Source organism: Talpa occidentalis, unplaced genomic scaffold (assembly GCF_014898055.3).
Source record: "Talpa occidentalis isolate TD23 unplaced genomic scaffold, MPIMG_talOcc4v2.1 talOcc4.10, whole genome shotgun sequence".
In the NCBI taxonomy this organism is placed as follows: Eukaryota; Metazoa; Chordata; class Mammalia; order Eulipotyphla; family Talpidae; genus Talpa; species Talpa occidentalis.
The window spans coordinates 27,659,858-27,680,864 of NW_023600993.1; the positions used below are offsets into that span (position 1 = coordinate 27,659,858).

General features: G+C 37.3%; 1 protein-coding gene across 2 annotated transcripts in view; it reads left to right on the forward strand.

Moving 5' to 3' along the window:
- OXSR1 (oxidative stress responsive kinase 1) overlaps positions 1-20,713 on the forward strand; it is a 62,753-nt gene extending 42,040 nt beyond the window's left edge. Inside the window, exons 8-18 of one of the 2 annotated variants that reach the window (XM_037526558.2) lie at positions 2,148-2,281; positions 4,855-4,903; positions 5,550-5,615; positions 8,601-8,723; positions 10,640-10,675; positions 11,462-11,608; positions 12,856-12,920; positions 14,881-14,933; positions 16,381-16,449; positions 17,259-17,323; positions 17,752-20,712. In XM_037526558.2, the coding sequence (XP_037382455.1) occupies positions 2,148-2,281; positions 4,855-4,903; positions 5,550-5,615; positions 8,601-8,723; positions 10,640-10,675; positions 11,462-11,608; positions 12,856-12,920; positions 14,881-14,933; positions 16,381-16,449; positions 17,259-17,323; positions 17,752-17,826 (882 nt within the window). In that variant the 3' untranslated portion in view covers positions 17,827-20,712. Of the gene's footprint in view, positions 1-2,147; positions 2,282-4,854; positions 4,904-5,549; positions 5,616-8,600; positions 8,724-10,639; positions 10,676-11,461; positions 11,609-12,855; positions 12,921-14,880; positions 14,934-16,380; positions 16,450-17,258; positions 17,324-17,751 lie in introns of both variants that reach the window. The other variant, XM_054693163.1, reaches the window with a different exon arrangement.
- The last annotated feature ends 294 nt before the right edge of the window (positions 20,714-21,007 follow it).

The window sequence follows — 21,007 nt, forward strand, 5'->3', positions numbered from 1 at the left end:
GAATTTGGTATCTAATGTCTCTCATTTTAACATGTGTTCTCCACATCTGTCTGTATAGAGCCGCCTTGATGGGATGACAGTCATTTCTACTTTATAAAGTTGTTGGAGTGGTTACATATTATAATTATTATAGTTAACATTAATTGATCATTTATTTGTTCTAGATACTATTCTAAGTACTTTTCATGTATTAAAAAAGATCATCCATGCAAAGTTTCATTCTCATTGAATAAAAGTTGAAAATAAAATTTGCTTTGTGGTAGGACACTATCTGCTTTTATTAAAAGACCATTTATTATGTCCTGATGTCATAATTACCTGGAATTTAGTTGCTGATCCTATCCCCAGCATTAGTAATTTAATGAGATTTTTGTGTTTCAATATGGGGCTGCCAGTATTGTTGGTAAGCATTTATATCTGTGTGAACACTTAGTTATAATATTCACATGAATGCTGCTCTTCTGTTTGCAGCTGTAGCTATTGACTATATTCTGCTTGCCTACTTTCCAAGATGCCCTATGATTATTTAAAATGGCGACTACCAGTGTCTATTGTCGTATTGATATCAGTCACATCTTGTATGATCTTGGTACATTTTAGAATTTTTAAAAGATGTTAAACTCTCCCCTTTAGGAGTCTTAACAATATATTGAGGGACAAAACCTTTAAAAGGATACTATAAAAAACATCGCTCTGTATCTCCAGATTTAAAATACACCTAGGGCTTCTCCAGTGGCACAACGGGTTGAACACAGTGCTGTGAAGCTGTCTGCAGCCTTTGCAGTGCCAGTTTGATTCCCAGCCGGCCAGGGAGATTTCCACATGGCGTGACAGACCCCTCCTGTCATGCCCGCTGCTCCCCTCAGCAGTGTATTTCATCAGTCTGCCTGTTCTGCTCCCCGCTCTGTCTCTGGTGAATCCTCTCACCCTCCCGCACCTCTGGCACCCCAGCTCTTGTATAAAAATAAATAAATCTTTAAAATAAATAAATAAATAAAATACACCTATGTGACCTGCATGTTGATGGGTGAATTTAATTATGTAAAAGATTTGTGATATTTTAATACCTTAAACTTTTACCAGAGCTTTAAGACTGCTAAAAGTAACTGGATACTCATAAGGTTTTTAAAAGGATGTTTTTTATAACTGTAAGGTGGGAGGCGGCTATTTTGAGACCTAAAAAATGACTTACTTTTTAAAGAGGTGGGGAAATATATTGTAGACAGTGATCTTGCAGTTGCAACCAGATATATGCATGTTAACCTTTTTTCTCAAAATGAGCAATATTTAATAACCTTAGTAATTCCATTTCAGTAAATAAAAATTCAGTAAAATTGAATCTGAAAAGGAGGTAACAGTAATTCTGATTATTAATACCCTTTTATTTTTTTAGTGTTGGTGTTTAGAAAAATGACTGAAGGCTTTTTATTTAAAAATGTCAACCGGTATAGAAAAACAAATCATCCAAGATTCCACCACATAAATGTCACTGTCATTATTTAAACTTTATTCTATGAAACATGCTAGTATGTTGCCATGAAAGTCAAAGAAAGAAGAAATCTAGGATGGACAGAGTAATCAAGATTGTCAGTTCTTTAGCGAAGGTAGGATGATTGAGAACTGGAAAGTGCTGTAACTTTGTTAAGTAGGGCATTGTTGGTGATTTCTATGATAGAAATTTCTGAAGAGTTCTTGGAAGAGAATGCCAGATTACAAGGGGTTATGGAGAAACAGAGCCATGAATAGGTAAAGTCGGCAAAGTTAACACTCCTAATTTTGCTATGATTTTAATTTTTCAAGGGATGGTTTGTCAATATAAGAATGAGGACAGAGGACATGAGGAAAGGATTCTAACTAAAGGACATATACAGTATTGATACAGTTGAGCCCTTGCAGGCACATCATCTGGGAAACCAAATAATATACTTGGGGAACCAAGTATATTTTTATACTATGTAATATCTGTTGTATATTGTTCATGTGAAAAACATATAAATAACTCTGGGTGCCAAGCAACTGTTTTAGATGTGAACTTTAATAAAATCTCCTTATATATTGGGACTGTCTGTATGGAAAATATTGACCACAGTGTTTAATTTTACTTTACTAAATCTTCAGAAATTAAGTAACAATGAACATTCTTACAGGTTTTAATGCTGACGCTGCAGAATGATCCTCCCTCTTTAGAAACTGGTATTCAAGATAAAGAAATGCTAAAAAAATACGGAAAATCATTTAGAAAAATGATTTCATTGTGCCTTCAAAAGGATCCTGAAAAAAGGTAAAATATGAAATAAAACGTACTTTGCATCTCATAAATGAACCATTGTGGGATGTCTAAGACTCACATACATGCTTTTACAGGAATTTATTTGTGAGCATTCAAAGGAACTAAATAGTACTTTGTAAAACATAAACAGTGATCAATACACTAGATTGGAAATGAATTATGAATTGCTTTCCTCCTTTTTAGTATAACAGTGTACCTTAGTTCAACTATTTCCTGGTTAATTTCTTATAAAACTGTATATTGCAAATTCTGTATTGATAAAATGTCAAGTTAGTAATAGAGACTCACTTTTACTCTGCATTTAAAAGTTATAAGTAAACAGATATCTTTATGTTTATAATTTTAATAACAAAAGAAATTCATATAGTAAATGTTATATTTAATGTCAGGTAATCATGCTTGTTGGAAAAATATTTTAATGAGTGGACCAAAAATTTAAAGAACATATTTGTTAATACTAGACAGATTGAATGACAAGAAAATAAAGACAATCATCTAGCAATGTCTGTATCTTTATGAGCTAAACAGAATCGTAGAATGTTGGAGACCATTGAGAACAACCTTTTATCTTTGAAGTTAACTAGATACTTAGTCATAGAGGAGGGACTTGATCCAGAATTCCAGTTTCATAAGTGAGGACTATATTCTCAAATTATTTTCTTTTTCTTTTTTATATGTATTTTCTATTTAGCTCCTTAGCACTAGGAGTTCTTTAATTTCCCTAAAGATCAACAAAAGCGAAGGATTTTAGTTGACATCATTCATTGTGTCTTTTAGTCTTTAAGAATGGGGCTTCAGAATTTGCTATAGGAAATATTGGAAAGGGAAAGAAACACAGGCATTGAAGTTCAAACCTGCTGTTTTAGAACTTTTTGCTGTTTGAATAAATTCTGATAATGAACTGTCGCTTATGCCATGTTATCTAGTTGTTAGTTGTTGATACAATTATCCAGAAATGCTGGATAAATCTATCAAACATAAAAAACTAAATCCAGAGATGAGCTCACAGTACAGGTAGTTTCTCCAGTGTCAGAAATAATGAAGAAACCATAAATTAGACAAGTATCATAAACTAGTACATAAACCATTGTGGGAAGTGTAAGACTCACATACATACTTTTGCAGACAATTTATTTGTGAGTATTCAAAGGAATAATACTGCCTTTAGTGGAACACTATTCATTCCATTAACCTAATGGATTGACTTTCTGACTTCTACATGGTGACTTAAAATGAGATGTTGGGCCCACCTAGAGGACCCAAAATCTTTGAACTGAGATCTTTGCTTAAAGTTAGCTCCTTCAAAAAAGCTAGGTGCTTCAAAAATCTGCAGCCTGAGTGATAGAGTAGACCAGAAAAATGAAAAAAATCTATCCATCACAAAGACACAATAAAAAAAAATCTCTCCTGAATAATCAAGTCTTCTCATATGGATATTCTTCAGGTTTGCAGTCAATTTATACTGCTAATGTTATCTAGGAACCAATTGGATTAGAAAGTTAGTCAATTTTATTTTTAGCAGAAGCAGTTGCAAAACTGCACTGTTTAAACACTTCCAAAATCCAGGTCCGTGAGATTCCTGCATATAATCCCCCACTGAAGAGATCACAATCCAAGATTACAAAACACACAGTGAAACTGCTTTGGAAACTAGAGTCACGAGAGTCAACAAGCAGGATTAGTATTCCAGGAACTCTGGATAATACAGAGGTATCTGAAAGGATTATAAATAATTCTATTTGAAATAATTCAAATCATAGGAGAAAAAAATCATTAGAAAGTATGACCATAACCCCAAGAAATAGAGTATGAAAAAGGAAAAATAGCAAGATTAAAGTGAAAAAACCTAGTAGACATCTTCACCAAAGTTAACATAACCAATTATAATACAGTTGATTATGACATACTCCCTGTAATGATACAAGGAGACGAGCACATCACTTTGAGGTATTCTTCCCCCAAATCTATAAGAACATCAGACAAACCCAAACTGAGGAATATGCTTTTAACTACCTAACCAGTACTCTTTGACAGTGTCAAAGAAAGAGAAAACTGAGGAATTGTCACAGATTGGGGGAGACAAAGGAGACCTCAAGACTAACTGCAGCGTAGTGTCCTGGGTTAGATCCTAGAACATAGAGGGTATTAGTGGAAAGACTGGGGAAATCTGAATAATAATAGTTTAGTTACTGGTATTGTACCATTGTAAATATTTTTAATTTCCTGGTAATTATACATACCAGAATGTAAAATGTTAATACTAGGGGAAATTGGTGAACTATGTACTGTCTCTGTATCTCTTCTATAAATGTAAAATTATTTAAAAATAAAAGTTATTTTAGAAAATAATAATCTGTAAGCTATGGATAATAAGTGATAGCTATAGAACAGTTATTTCCTTTTGTAAACCAAAATTATACCTTGTTCATAACATTCTGTATTTAAAGGACAGGAGGCTGCACTCAGATTTTTACCTTCCTGTTTAAAATATCATTTTCTCCTTTTTGAAGTTGGAAACCTACAACATTTTAATTAACCGCTACAATTTTCTATTCTGATTTTAGACCAACAGCAGCAGAACTGTTAAGGCACAAATTTTTCCAAAAAGCAAAGGTAGGAAACTATACCTTTTGATTTTATGTGTTTATATGATGTCCCTTATTTACCTAAATTAGGTTCGCTGCTCAGAAGTTACGTTATCTTAAGATGATAATGTAACTTAAGAAGAATGATGGATCAAATAATTGCTGAGAGCATTATCTATAGAATCTTTGGTAATTAAGACATGTTTTGGAATTAGTAAATGCATTTTTCATAAAAATTATGTCAAGTAAAATATATAATGAACAATCAGTTTTTAATTTTGCCATTATAAAATGTGTGAAAAATACTGAACCCTCATTTCAGGGTTTACTACTAAGTTAGTAACTACTTCATTTCCCAAAGATACTGGATAAGTGGGTTGTTACTATAGTTGGAAATGTGGGACCATGATCCCAATGGACATATAGTAACACCAACTTTTCATAGGTGATGGCTCATATAGTATACTAAAGCTCTGTCAATTTATAAGATCATGGTAGTAATGCACTAAAGGAGCTTCAGAATAAAAGAATGGAAGCTTTTCTCATACTTTTAAAACTTAGCTATTGTATAGCCATTCAATTGTGAACATTTCTGTGTCAGTTTTTTGTTTCAATTACAACATCTTTTTAAAACCTCTTTTTTTGAGAAGAAAATACTAATTTTTTCTCTCCAGAATAAAGAATTTCTTCAAGAAAAAATACTGCAGAGAGCACCAACCATTTCTGAAAGAGCTAAAAAGGTAAATGGGATTTAATTCAGTTTTCCTGGGAAATTGCATGAGATTCACATTTGCATTTCGAAAGTATATGTTAAGTAATACTTTGTAAGCAGTATGATATGACTTATTTTCTTTGTATCCTTTCTTTAGCATTCTTTGATCTGTTCAGTCACAGTATATGAAGCTATAGTGAATGATGATGTATATGCCTAAGTATAGTGAATGGCAATGTATATGCCTAAGTATTACTCTGATCTCTACTAGAATGCAATGGTATGTTAGATAACTGACCAGTTAATTCTAAACTCTGTTAAATCACTATTGCAGCTACCAGAATGAGTCAGGAAGTTGGGCCTTGTCTCACACCATACAAAAAAATTTTTTTTTAATTTAAAATACCACTTTGTACTCATTAGAGTGACTATAATAAAAAAATCAGAAAATAGCAAGTGTTGATAAAGATGTGGAAGAATTGGAACTTTCAGGCCTCCCCCGCGGCACAGCGGTTGAGCGCTGGGTTGTGAAGCTGCCCGCGGCCTCTGCTGCACCGGTTCGATCCCCGGCTGCTCCCCGGCCACCAGAGGAGGGTCCCACATGGCATGCAGACCTCTCCTGCCGCCCGCTGCTCCCCTCAGCAGTGTACTTCGGTCCTTCTGCCTGCTCTGCTCCCCGCTCTGGCTCTGGTGAATTCTCTCACCCTCCCGCGCTTCTGACTGTACCCAGTGCTTGTATAAACAAAACAAACAAACAAATAAAACATGCCTCTATAAAAAAAAAAAGAATTGGAACTTTCACATGCCACTGATGGAAATATAAAATGGTACAGCCATTTTGAAAGTAGTCTGGCAGCAATTCAGAAGGCTAATCAGAGTTGGCATAGGACCTCACATTTCCACTCCTAGGTTATACAAGAGAATTGAAAACTTGTACACACAGTAATGTGTATGTGAATGATCATAGCAGCATTATTCATAATAACTAAAAAGTGGAGACATCCTGAATGTCCATGTTTGATCAGCGGGCATATAAGATGTAATGTATCTGTACAGTGGAATGTTACTCAGCAATAAAAGGAAATGAAGTACTGTTACCATAACATAGATGAACATTTAAAACTTTTTGCTAGTTGAAATAAGCCAGTTATAAAGGAGGACATATTGTATGATGCCATTTATATAAAATGTAGGCAAATGTATATAGACAGAAAGTAGATTAGTGGTTGCCTAGGACTGAGAGGATTGTAGGAAATGGAAAGTGACTGCTAATGGGTATAGGATGTTTTTTGAGGGGGTGAGATGATAAAAATGGTCTAAATTTGATTATGGTGTTGGTTTTACAGTTCTGAATATGATGATAAACATGATCGAATTTTATACCTTAAATGGGTCAAATTGTATGATACAGGAATTATAACCCGATAGAGCTATTAACTTAAGTAAAAAGAACGTTTAAACAATGGCACTACCACTAACAGAAAGCTCTTGAAAATTGAAAACATAGAAGTTTAAAAGTTCAACACAAAGTTGAGGAAATTCCCTAGATATAGATCAGAAAGGCTAAGAGATAGTAAGAAAGAAAAGATGTGACTATTAAAGAATAGTTTGAAAAAGACAATAGAAAAAAAGTAAGAAAGGAAATTGAAGAAATAATTCAAGAAGAAGTTTCAAAACTGGTGGTCATGAATTCTAGGTTGAAAAGGCCCAAGTATCCAACACAATGAATGAAAATAAGTCAACACTAAAATACATTACCATGATAGATCAGGACATAGGAGACCAAAGAAGATGCAATAGCTTTCCAGAGAAGGGGGAAAGATCAGAGACAGGATCAAAAGTCATAGTGACTTCAGTAACACCTCTGGAATCCCAGTCACAGTAGACCAGCTCTGTTCAAAGTTATGAAAGAAAATTATTTCTAACTCATACTTTCTTTTAACCAGGCAAACAAAGACAGTAAGTGAATGTAGTGATGGAATCGAGATATATGTCATGTTAACAGTGGACAGGCTTAAACTAAGAATAGGGAATTTGTGTGATTCAGGAAGCATAGTCCCTCTGGATAGAGGTATCTCTGGCCGAGTGCGAGCTGAAGCACTAGTGTTAGTATGAAATGACTCTAAATTGGAATACACCTGGAGATGCGGGCTTCCTCAAGAACGTGGTGAGAAGAGATTTGCATAGTTGGGAAAGAACTTAAGGATAAATATGTCAAATACACAGCGATAAGCAAGTATTAACTCCAGGGGACAAAAAAAATTATTCAGGAAAGAAAAGTAATTTTAATTTACAATTGGGCTCAGCTGTATCATTTGTAGGATCATATTATGTAAACACTGAATATTGATCTAGTTGAAATTATGTTTTTAGAAAGGAATAGGAAATTGATAACAGGGTTAAATTCTCATTTTTCACAGAAGTCCAATAGATAATTCCTAAAACCAAAATATCAAGGGACAATGATAAGACCTTGTTTTTTAGAGATAAGGATATAAATCCAAAAGAATAAGCTAAAATGAGCTGAAAGTTGTTGCCTTTAAGAGGGGGAAAGTTAGGAGATTACTGTTTTTCTTACTGAAATTTGCACGGTGGTAATATTCTTGAAACTACAGGTAAAATTGTGATTTTGAAAATTAAAAAGAGTGCAGTCTTTATCTTGAGTTTGCTTATTTTGTGGACTCAAAACATTATTTTTAAAATATCTTGGGACATGAAACTATGAAAATTATCATTAAACAGATTTGACTCCACCTAAGAAGAATTTTGATGATATTTAAACTCAGAGTATACAAGTGCAGGGAAAGTAGTATTACAAGTAAAGGCATAATGGAGGTTGTGAACAAAGAGCTAATGAGGACTGGAAAGAAAACTTTTATATGGGAAAACTTATGGGGGAAATGACTATATACTTAATCATTGAAGTAACAGAGGGAAAAGGATGTATGATTGAGTTGTCTGTGTAATAACTGTCAGGCCTTAACATAATCCACATCTCTTTTCCAATGGGCAGGTTCGGAGAGTACCAGGCTCCAGTGGCCGTCTTCATAAGACGGAAGATGGTGGCTGGGAGTGGAGTGATGATGAATTTGATGAAGAAAGTGAGGAAGGGAAGGCAGCAATTTCACAACTCAGGGTAAGTTTTGTTGAACTATTTGCTTTAGCTAGAGCTCTTTTTATTTTAGGTCTTTGAGATAATAGTATATTCTGTGGTTCTTTATAACTTAACCAGTTAAAATATAAAGAATACAGGTGTTAGTGACAAATTTTCATCAATAATTTATTAATAAGAGCCTAGTTTTAGGATTGAAATTAGAAAAGTGGATTAGCACACCTGTTTGAAAATAATTTTATTTTCAGTATATAAAATTTTCCCAAATCTAGAGATAAAAACTGTAGTGTCTGAGATGAAAAAACATACTGAATAGGATTAGTGATTGATTAAACATTGCAAAAGAAAAAATTAGTGCAGTTGAAGGCCTAACAATAGAAAACATTGTTGCTGCATCTGCCAGTCTACCTGAAGAGGAATAGTGCACCCATTCTTCAGTTTCCATTGTTATATCCTGAGTGTCTGTATGTGTGAGTGAGTGAGTGAGTGTGTTTGCTTACTAGAAGAAGTGAAGACAAGGTCTTGTTTTGTTTTGTTTCGTTGAGTTGATTGTTAGGGCTCATTCCCAAGAACAGATGTATATATAAGAAATATTAACATTTAAGGTCATCATAGTCTTGGCAGCCCAGAATGTTTTTGTGTGATGAGTGGTGGATAGATGGTAGGGATGGCTCTGCCTACTTTTAGGATCTGCTCTTTGTACTAGCACTTAATGATTTGTTGATCTACATTGAATATTTGTCAGTTTTGTTGATCAAAAAAAGGTGTTTGAGTCTAGTTCTTTTGCAAAGCTAAGTTTGTAAAACCTTGCTTATGAAAACTGGCAAAAAAAATTTAAACTCTAACCTTGGAAAACTCTAACCTAATGTAAACATGTTTATAGATGTTTGTGAGTTTGTTACAGTTGTGAGACTGTGACATTCTTCCCTACTTTTTTAGAGAGAGACTACATTTATATGACTTTTATTGTAGTATTTTGTTATTGTTTTTCTTGGCATTGTGTGTCTAATTTATAAATTAAACTTTATTGTAGTTGTGGAGGTATAGGAAAAATATATTGTATACATAAGATTTGATGCTCTCTGAAGTTTCAAGCATCCACTGGGTTCTTGAAATGTCTCCCCCCCATAGATAAGGGCTGCTGTATAAATCATTAAAAAAACAGGAATCTGAGAAATAAGTGGGGGGAGGGGAAGGAAGGATGGTTCTCCATTACAGTAAACTGCCAGGTGCTGACTGGTAAATATGGAGGTGTGTTGAAAGTAGGAAAAAACATCTTTTTATAGCAGACATAATGGGTTGCTAAATATAGGGGAAAGTTTTAATGAGTTGGATATTTACATAGTTTTGAAGTGTTTCCTAAGAGTTTGCTTATTAAATGCAGAAAAAATAGTTACTGCATATTGGAGAAATCAGGAAATGTCTCAATCAGGTGATTAAATTTAGCATCACCAATTAAGGATATATGAACATGTGATTTCCCTAGCAATATGATATCCTGGGAAGAACACATCACTGTAGATTTCCAACTGGGAATTCATAAAAATCTAATCATGAGGAAAAACATCAGACAAACCACACATTCAGAACATTCTATTAAAATTAAGTGGCGGGGGGGCTATATTCTTAAAAATGGTAAGATTCAGATGTAAGAAGGCTAAAGAGTCTTGACAACTAATCGCAATACATGACCCTAAAATGTATCCTCTACAGAGAGGAAAACAAAAGGCTGTAAAGAATTACATGGCTATCGGGACAAAGAATATATGACATGACTATCATGACAATTTTCTTTTTCCAGAAAATTTGTACTAGAGTTACCCGTGAGTTATATGGATCAGAATGAAATGGAGTTGACTTTCATTTCAACATTCCGTGCAGTATGGAACTGACTACCTGAATTTTGAGTTAATAGCCCTTCCTTTTTGTGTTTCTTTTAGTCTCCCCGAGTGAAAGAATCATTATCAAATTCTGAGGTAAGTAGTTATGGTTATTGAATTGTTGTTAAAGTATATGTGCTTTTGCCTGATAGGGTTTTAATGTCAAGTGCATTTCCTTTGTATGAGCCTAAATGAGAATGACAGCTTATTCCAGTTGAATTTTATTAGAGATAGCAGTTCTGAGTTTGAATGTACCTTTGTAGTAAATCAGTGCCATTGTATTCATTTTAAATTTACCCTAAGGGCCCAGAAAGTTTTTCCTTACTTGCTTCACTTTATGAGTTATTTTTTCTTTGCCCGTTTGAAGATAAGGCTTTTTACATTGATCTGTGCGGAAATTTGTCATATGCTGCCTTTCCTTTTTGGATTCACCTACCCTTTCTATTTCTCGTGTCAAGTAGATTCTGCAGGATACCCTTGCATGCATTCTTCCACTTGGCAGCATCTCCATTCTGAGCTCAGTATGTTTTAATGACACACATCTCTTGCTTTTAAACCAATTTATGCTTAAAATAACATTTGTTCCTATGCTTAAAAATAACATTTTCTTCCTTTTCTCCTCCTTTTTCTTCTTCATTTATGAACGAGATTGTAGACATAGTATTATATTGTTTCTAAGACTGAAAATATAGTATCTCAACATATTAACAGGCCAATATTGTCAATTTCTGTTAGAACTGCTGTCCTGCCTCTTGGTGCACAATGAAATTGCATTTCCTTGCCCCTGAAGTCATACATAGCTACATCAGTTACATGAGCCAGTGAAATGTGAGCCACTTCCTTTTGCACTCAAGTCAACACTGTATGTATGTTTTGTTATAGCTCTTTCCAACGACCGATCCAGTGGGTACTTTACTCCAAGTTCCAGAACAGATTTCTGGTCATCTACCTCAGCCAGCTGGGCAGATGCCTGCACAGCCAACTCAAGTCTCTCTTCCACCCCCTGCAGAGCCAGCAAAACCAGCTCAGGTGAAGCAGGGATATGCTTTACTGGCCAGCCTTTTGGGTAGATGAAAAAAAGCAGAGATTGATATACTAATCTCATGTAATAAGGTAGATTTTGAAATAAGAAAATCTTTTGTCACATTTATTAACGTGTGAAGAAAAAAAGGTTTTATAAAGATCACAACAGTTTTTAAACAGCAAGATATATTAACTATGGAAATAGTCCATTTGGAGGGCTATGTTCTTGACAACTTTTATTACATCACCACAGTTAACTTTAGATGCGGCTGACGGATTTCATCCTGAGACTAGAACCGTCAGCTCTTCTGTTTTCTTTTTGTTCATTTACATTTGTATTATTTGTTAATAATATTTCTAAAACATGGTTTTTCTATACTATTCTTTTTTAGATATTAGTTTTGTGAGGGTTGATTTTTATCAAGATTGGGTAACAATCTGTAAATCAGATTTATCAGGCACACATTAAATTCTAGTACATTGAAAGCAGCAGAGAGAAAGAACCCCGCTGTGGACTCCCCATGCTCTGTAGCTTTCCCTCTAGAAACTCCACAAACTGTATGTGTGTAGCATGTGGCCTTATGCCCTGTGGTTAGAGTAAGAATTTCAGTCTATTCATTTATTAGATATTAGAGGGGTTTTCCATCTGCGAAGTTAGGGGGAAAATAGAGGTGTTAATTTTTTTCTTTTGCACCCCGGTGGTAGAGCATCCTGTATTCCACTTTTGGAGACCACTGCTCTGAGTGTTTCCTCTCAGTCCTTGTGCTAACTTCATTTAACTTTTTATCACTCAGGCTTTCCATTTTTTGCCCATCGTATGGAAATGAGATAGTTGTCTTAGGAAAACAGATGGAAAGATTGTATTCATTTTCTAAACAACTTAGGGCCAGTTTAGACCCTACCTTGTATGTTGCTATGTGATGATACAGTGGCAGATTTTTAAAAGGAAAAACCTAGCTTCGTGTTTTTCCCCCTTACAGAGAACAGGGGTCTGCAAAATACAAACTTCATATGGAATTTCATGTGGATTTGAGAATTATCTTTCCAATTGTGTTTGACTCAGGCTGGTATTCAGCACCTGTTGCTGCTTTGGCGTGCGGTCTTCCCCCAGCAGGGACGTCCTAGGCACTAGAATAGCCTAACCTGGAGATGAGGAAAATTGCTTCCAAGTGGAAGTCTCCCTGCAATGACTGTTAGTCATCTCCATGCTTAAAAGTCCAGGCAATGACTTTATCCCTTTCAATGCTTTTTAGGCTCTGCCTTCAGGAACAGGTGCACAGGAAACCAAGATCCCAATCAGTCTAGTACTAAGATTAAGGTAAGTAGTCCTTAAGTTAGTTATTTGCATTTTGAATAGGATGTTTTCTCTTGCAAAGTTTCTCCTTTTTCTAATAACTTATGCCTACAAGTAACTGAGCAAGCCCCTATAAAGGGATCGGATGTCCTTCCAACATTAACTACCCTGTGCTTGCCTGGCATATTATTTTTCTCAGAAATGATAGCAACAGTGTGAGGTTCTGGATGTTAACAGGTTCCATAGCTGATACACAATCTCTTAGTTGTTTCTGTACTAAGAGTGATACATTTGTGCAGTTGCAATATAGCTAGTGTAGCTTAGGAGTATGGTCTGTGATTGAGAATGGTTTTTAGCAGAGCAGCACTAGTTGTGGTACCATTTTGTGGACTCTTAAGATCACCTAAGGCAAGAATGAAACATTTTCTGATTGTGATAGATCAAATCAGGCCTTATTCTTAAAAGGTGAAAAGAGGGCCTCCCTGGTGGCGCAAGGGGTTAAGCACTGCACAGTGAAGCAATCCGCAGCCTCTGCAGCAGGAGTTCGATTCCCGGCTGGCCAGGGAGCAACCCACATGGCGAAGCAGACCTCTCCTGTCTCTCCCGCTGCTCCCCTCAGCAGTGTACTTTGGTCAGTCTGCCTGTTCTGCTCCCCACTCTGTCTCTGGTGAATCCTCTCACTCCCCATACCTCTGGCCTGTACCCAGCTCTTGAATGCTTACATAAATAAATCTTTAAAAAAAAAAAAAGATGAAAAGAAAACGTCTAAGTATACATTTGATCTGTTTCTCTATTTTACATTAAATGTTCTAAATTGATGGGAAATAATAGACCCTGACTTTGCTCACAAGAAGTGCCATAGGTTGCATTGTCATCTTAACCTGCTCCCTTTACACGTAGTTGGATTAAGATTCCAGAGCTCTTTTTGTTAAAATAGCTACAATTGTTGTATGGCTCTAGTAATATCTCTCTCCACTTAAAAATGCATTAAAAAAAACTATTAAAAGAATCACCCAAAGTAGAGTAGGTCTTTTTAAACAACTATTAGTAACATTAAAAAAGAATTCCACTTAACTTAACTCATTTCTCCTTTGACTTTTGAATTCCTAGTGTCTTAGTAAGACCATGTAATAAGACCTGTTTTGAAAATATTTAGGTTTTAATAGTAGGATCAGTGAAATTGAGTCATAAATGTGAAGAAAGATTTGGTTCCCTTCCCTTTGCAGTGGCCTGCTCGGTATATATATCTGGTCTCAAATAGCTTTGATTTAATAGAATATTTTGGTAACATCCTATTTTAATTGTTTATAAGGAATGCCGCTTATGTCCTAAAATATTTGTTTGAAATTTCATAGTAGCTAATAGTACAACAATTCCTTCCCCATCTTCTCTGCCCATTCAAATTGTACCCATTCATTAAATTGTATCTAACAACTCCTTCTAAAGTTTTTCTTTTCTATTCCAATCTACTCTTCATCTCCATCTTCTGAATTCCTGTGGAATTTGGGGGAAGCATCATGTACATGGGGTATAGTCTCAGATGAAAATTTTTCTCAGGAGAACCTTCTTTCTTTCTTTCTTCTTTCTTTTTTTAAGATTTTTATTTATTTATTTATTTATTTATTTATTTATTTATTTATACAAGCACTGAGTACAGTCAGAAGCGCAGAGGGTAAGAGAATTCACCAGAGCCAGAGCAGGGAGCAGAGCAGGCAGAAGGACTGAAGCACACTGCTGAGGGGAGCAGCTGGCAGCAGGAGAGGTCTGCGCGCCATGTGGGACCCTCCTCCGTTGGCCGGGGAGCAGCCGGGGATCGAACTGGCGCTGCAGAGGCTGCAGGCAGCTTCGCAACCCAGCGCTCAACCGCTGCGCCACCGGGGAGGCCCAAGAACCTTATTTCTTGGGACACAGTTTTCTTAACACAGGCTGGCAGAATCTGTATACTTAAATTCAGAAACATTGTATACTTTGTTTTCTTTTGTAGGAATTCAAAAAAAGAACTAAATGATATTCGATTTGAATTTACTCCTGGGAGAGGTGAGGCATTAAAAATAACTTTGAATCTATTACTTAAATGTTTTGTGAAGCTTTTGTCCTTTATATATTTTGCTTTTAAAGGATAACAGAAATGTTCCGGTTTAAAGGTTTTGGGGGAGGGGAGGAGCATGTGAATAAAATAAAAATGCACTTATTTACTACTAACCTCCTTTTAAAAAATTAGTATAATACAAATAGTAATGGATATAGCTCTAATGTACTGCTTACGATGGGCTAGGCATTTGGTAAGCATTATCTCATTACATTCTCAAAGTAGCTCTTAAGGAGAGATCATATGCCCGTTGTATATAGGATGAAGTCAACACTTAGGGAAAGATGAGGTGACTTGTTGCAGTTTGCACAGCTGGGAAGAAGTGTAGCTGGAATTCAGACCCATATCTGTGACAGTGCAAAGTTCTTGCACTTATCACTAAGTGTGCTTACCTCCGTGACAGTAAAGAAAAAACAAGACTTCCAGTCTCCTCTTTCCCCTTGTTGAAGCTGAGCCCTGTCATGCATAGTTTTTTGTCTTGCTCTCCCTGGAACAGACTTGTTTTCTTTTTCACCTGTTACTCAGGGTTCAGATTTGGAAAGTGGCCTGCAGCTACCAGATGTCCATCATTGGTTTTACACTCTTCCCACTCTGTCAGTATCATCAGCTACTAACTATTAAAACAATGCAGATGTAGAGATGTGTATCTCTCTTATTTTTTAAAGCCAGACGCAGTCACATTTTAGGGAACTAATTTAAATCACTGGTCATTTGCACCAGCGGTCCTTGCCTCTGAGGGGCTCCGTGTTCAGTCTTAGGGAGCAGACTTCACTGAGTCAGTTGGAGGTGAGGTTAATTGGGGATACTTTGATCTCATTTGTTTAGTTTCTAGTTATATCCTTTGCTTAGATTGTACCACCTGGGGATAACTAAATATAAAGTCCTTCTGAATGAAAAAGGAAATGATTTTAGCAAAAACATTTGGGACTGCGATCCCCAAAGAGAAGAGATTTCAATTTGTTCTCTAAGCTTTGAGAACGAATCATTGTTTTAAAGCCCTCGGGTGTTTTCATCATGTCTCAGAGCTCAGAGGGCTCCCCAGTCCAGGGTTGCCCTTGACAAAGGGATTTCCTCTGCGGCATCACTGGCAGGTGCTCTTGAACAGGGGCCTTAACCCATCTAAATTAGACCATTATTGAGAAAGTTGTTTTTACACCGAGATATTTACCATCTGGTTGATAGAGATTCTGCCCCCTGGCTGGACTTGTGAGAGGCTCTCATTTGAGGTAATCTCAGTGGTTGGAAAAATGTTGTGTGGGAGGAAGACTCCACCTTAGTTCTGTGAATTTAGCAGCTCACGTTTGGGAGTGCCAACACCGACACTGTTCTGGCTCTGAGAGGTAGCAGTGACATGCATGTCCATAAAAATGAACACCTTGTTCTTTGTCCTTACAGATACAGCGGAGGGTGTTTCTCAGGAACTCATTTCTGCTGGCCTGGTCGATGGGAGGGACTTAGTAATAGGTAACTGCTTTGTGCTCTGCCCTTGTGCTCCCCGTGTCTTTAGTACTTAGAAAATCAGATTTTGATTCCACTCAGTAAGTCTGATGGCTATTGGAATGGTTCTTGGCTTTGCTAAAATGCCAAATAGTGGGGACAGTTTCTTACAAAAACAAAAATCTCACTTCTGAATTTGCTTTGTGGCCTGCAATGACAGTATGTAAGAGCACTCCTGGTCTCTGGGAGACCCTGATAGAAATAATGACAGGAGTCACAAGTTAAAGTGAAGGTGGTCATATCTAACCCATTTTGCAGAAAGCACTATACCCTAGGAGCTAGCAGGAGAACAAAAATCATTAGAGACTTGTTCCTCGCAGAAAGAAAAAAGACAGTTGGGCCACAGGTATATATTACTGAAGGAAAAGACCATTGTCTAGGGAAAATCAGCAAAGTTTCCCCAACAGATAGGAAATGGTGTAGGCTTTGTGGGCCATGTATTGTCTCTGTCATTTTTAAACCAGGCTACAGGCCATAGTTTGCTGACTCCCAGTCTAGCGCCTTCTGGCCACAAGTATGCAGATCATATCTCTTTCATTATCTGAGTTTCTGTCCTAGGTTAATGCATCTTTTAAAAAAAGTTGACAGTAATTCAAGGTTTATTTGTGCTACTTGGAGATGAGTTTAAAATATACTTTCTTTTGGGGAGTGTGATTTATCGTCTTCCGTTTTGATTGTACATATAAGATTCAGAACTACCATTTTAAGTTTTTTAAGTATGGTTCAAATTGGATTCACTTAGCTTCTCATTACTTTCTCTATTTGTATAATTACAGTGGCAGCCAATTTGCAGAAAATTGTGGAAGAACCTCAGTCAAATCGATCTGTCACTTTCAAACTGGTATTCATCCCCTTCTCCTTACTAAACTATCTTACTTTTACCCATCGGCAGCCTGTGCATATCATATTCCCTTAGTGATGAGAATATTAAAATATGGTGAACTCTGGTCATTGAGTTTGCCAGCCCTCCTCCCCCTGTACCTTGGGCTGATGTTTCCCTTTGAGTAGCATGCCTTCGTTTCTCTTAACCAGGAAACCTTCTGCTTCAGGCCCTTGACTATTCTCAAGAGAGAGTGTTAACCAGCCTGACTCAAACTTTATACCCAGTTCCTACCTTTTCTGGGAGAGACACCTTCATCTGTCTCCTGTCTGTATCCCAGGGACCTGTCCCCCATTGCCTTCCTTTTCTTAGTCCCCATGTCAGTTTTAATTGTTATCTACACTTTTATTTGTAACTAGCCACAACTTCTCATTCTGTTTGGTTCTTAGGCATCTGGTGTCGAAGGCTCGGATATTCCCGATGATGGTAAACTAATAGGATTTGCCCAGCTCAGCATCAGCTAAACCACAGCCCTGGAAGAGGCGGCCTGAGGAGATTCCACACACACGTCTCTGTTGCTTCTGTTGGCCTAAACCCACTACTGCCAAAGAACCCAGCAACAAACCTCCCAGCTAGGAGCTTTAGAGGTCTTTCTTTATGTTCTTCCTGCCATGATTCCCCCTTCTTCCCACAGGGAAAGAAACGTTGGATCACCAATGGCCAGCATCTCTTTAAAGAGTTCCGTTAGTAAACTTACTACCCATGTCCCCTCTCTGCCTCCATCTGAGAAATGGCCCTCATGCCACAGGCCCAGGAGGGAGTTCTGTCAGCTCATCTTGCCTTACTCCAGTGATGGCACTGGGTGAAAAGTAGCAGCTATATTGGGCTTCTTTATCCTGCCTGTTCTCCCACACCTGCCAGGATGTGGGCCTCTTGGGATATATCTTTACCACTGAAATAGCAATTAGAAGTTGATTGTTCAGCTGGAGCTCAGAGAATTTTAATCTAGTGGGTTTTGTTTGTTTGGGTTTTTTTTGTTTTGTTTTGTTTTCTGCATCTGATGTGAATTCTAGCAACCTTTGTTAGGAAAAAGCACAGCCTCGGATAGAGGCAGCCTAAACTGTGTTCTTGTTTTGTTCGTAATGTTTCTAAGCGTTTTGCTGAAGCTGCTCTCAGGCACCCCTCTTCATTGCTCCCTCCAGAAAGGGTTGCTAGCCTTAACTCCAGCTGGTGCAAAACATCTGACTGTAGTCAAACTTCAGCCATTGATCCTTCAAAGTGGAACTTTGTACTGTTTTTAGAGAAAACATCAAGTAATAGTTTGTAAAAGCGAGTTTTCCCAGGGGTGGTTTTTGAACAGGAAAATCATAAGTCATTATTGGGGAAGTATTTATTTTCAAATCTTAAAAAATTAAATTGAAGAAAAACTGCTCCTCGATCCTCCTATGAAAATCAATTTGCCTGACCTCCACCTCAAGAGGAAATGCAAGGCTGAGATTTCTACAGCAATAAAGGAGACTCGCTGGGCCAGAGAGGCCTGCCTTCTGCCCCCTCTCCTGCACTGACCCTTCGGAGGGGGTCCACACTTCTATGCGCTGAACCTGACCCAAGACGGAAAGTGAAACCACATGTGCCGTGACCTTTACAATTTATGAATAGACAGTGTTCCTTTGGTTTTCTACAGAAATAATGTAAATTATTCCTTAGGTTTAAAAAGAGCACTCATAATGTAATATGTGAATAATCAGTAAGGTTGATTTTTTTTTTTCCCTTTCTACTGTTTCACAGAACTTTGTCTAACTACAAATAGCCCTAATAAGTTTTGTATTTGAAAGGGATACTCAATTTGGCCTTAAAACAGCACACAAAGGTGGACTTTGGCCCCGTGAAAAGAGGAGAGTTGCCTCTTACAGAATCATTCAAGCCCTTTCCAGCATTGTTGGCCTGGAAAGAAGATTGTTTTATCCAGTTTTTTTCTTGGAGCATCTCTGAAAGTATTCTCCATGACTGACTTGCCAGTTTTTGTGTCATCCTGAGCCTATAGTCATAGTTGTGGGTTTTCTTTAACTGCCCTGGATGCAAAGGCATGCTGGGAAAGGAATGGATTGTAGAGAGGAAGAGAGGGCATGGGAGTTAGAAGAAATGTAGATTAGAGGGTCAGACACCAAAGTCCAAGGTCCCAGCAGGATTGGTAAAAGGAGGGAGCCTGCTGAGCTTGGAGAGAAAAAAGTTTGCTCAGTTTCCTAGAAAATATTTAGCTTTTTTTTTTTTTTTTTTTGGTGGGGAGAAGTGTAGGTGGGGGAAATAACGACAGGGAGGTAGGAATGAGGTATGAAAAAGTTAAAAAAGAAAAGCGATAGTATCCTTTTTGGCACAAACAAGTGGGTTACCTTAGTCTCGTTTTTGTTTCAAACAAGCCCATCATAATCTACTTATTTATGAATCCAAGCAGTAGTGACATCACTCTGATCTAGCTTTCTATTTGGAGGTGGTCTGGTTCCCCAGACTGGAAGTGAGCGGCAGCCCATTCCCTGTGTGGTTTCTCCAGCAGGCCATCACACTGCAGCGGGACAGGCATGGCTACAAGTGGGCTGGGGCGTTCTCTTTCTTTTCAGTTCATGTTGCCCTGCTGGGAAGTAGGAGTCAGATACCAGACCCCAGGACAGTGTTATTTCTTCTGCATGATAATGTGGTGGACTCCCTTTGCTGACTTGTGCAGTGATGCTGAGAAAGTAAGTGAACAGAAAGTGTCCAGGTTTTTGGACAGCATGTGACCTAGTGAGTGACCTCACTCCTCCCAGGAGTGATGGTTCAGGGTGCATCTCTGTACTAGGTCCCCAGGACCCCCTGGCCCCCGGGATAGGGACTAATTTTAGCACAAGGTAACATGTGCCAATGCTATTTGTGACATGTATGGTCTTTCTAAATGACTAATGGATTTGTTTGGGTTTTTCACTTCAGTTTTGAACCAAATCCTAGAGCCAGCTGATACTATTTAATAATGTGGGGGATAGAATAATGGTGTATCAATAAATGGAGATTCCTCCTTATGACTTATGGTAGATTATGGAAGATGTAAAATATTTTACTTTTCCCTCCTTTTTTGGACTTTGTATTTTGCTGCATGTTTCCTTCATTTTTAATCAATAAAGAATAAATTGTGGCGTGGTGTGAGTTGATGGGTAGCGGTGAGGAGTGGGTCATGCAGTCACTTGCTTTAATTATTCATACAAATAGAGCAAAGCCAAAATGCACATAAAGTATAAAATGTGTATATTCTTCTGTAAACTATCTAGAACAGCTTAAAGTCCTTGTACAGATGGGAAAACAAATCTCAAAAGGGAGAGAGATTTGCCCAAGTAAATTTGAGACAAGGAGAGATGAAACTCCCTGCATGGATCTTTTCTAATTTTTATTCTGCTTTTGTTATTGGGCAGGGAAAAGATGCCAGATTTAAGCTTTTTGAGGCTTTCTTTTGGAAAGTTAAGAGCAGAGCCAAATTTACCATTTGGCTTTGACATTGAGGTGATAGGGTTTTGTGTAAGATTCTAGATCCCTCTGTATTCCAGGCATCTGTCTCCTGGATGAGTAATCTTGATCATAATCCCTTCCCAGCAGTTGGTGGCCTTTGAGCCCTGATAGAACTACTTGTGGGTCTTGATGTTTGCGGAATAGAGCTCAGGCCCTAGAGTCTTGGAGTAGACA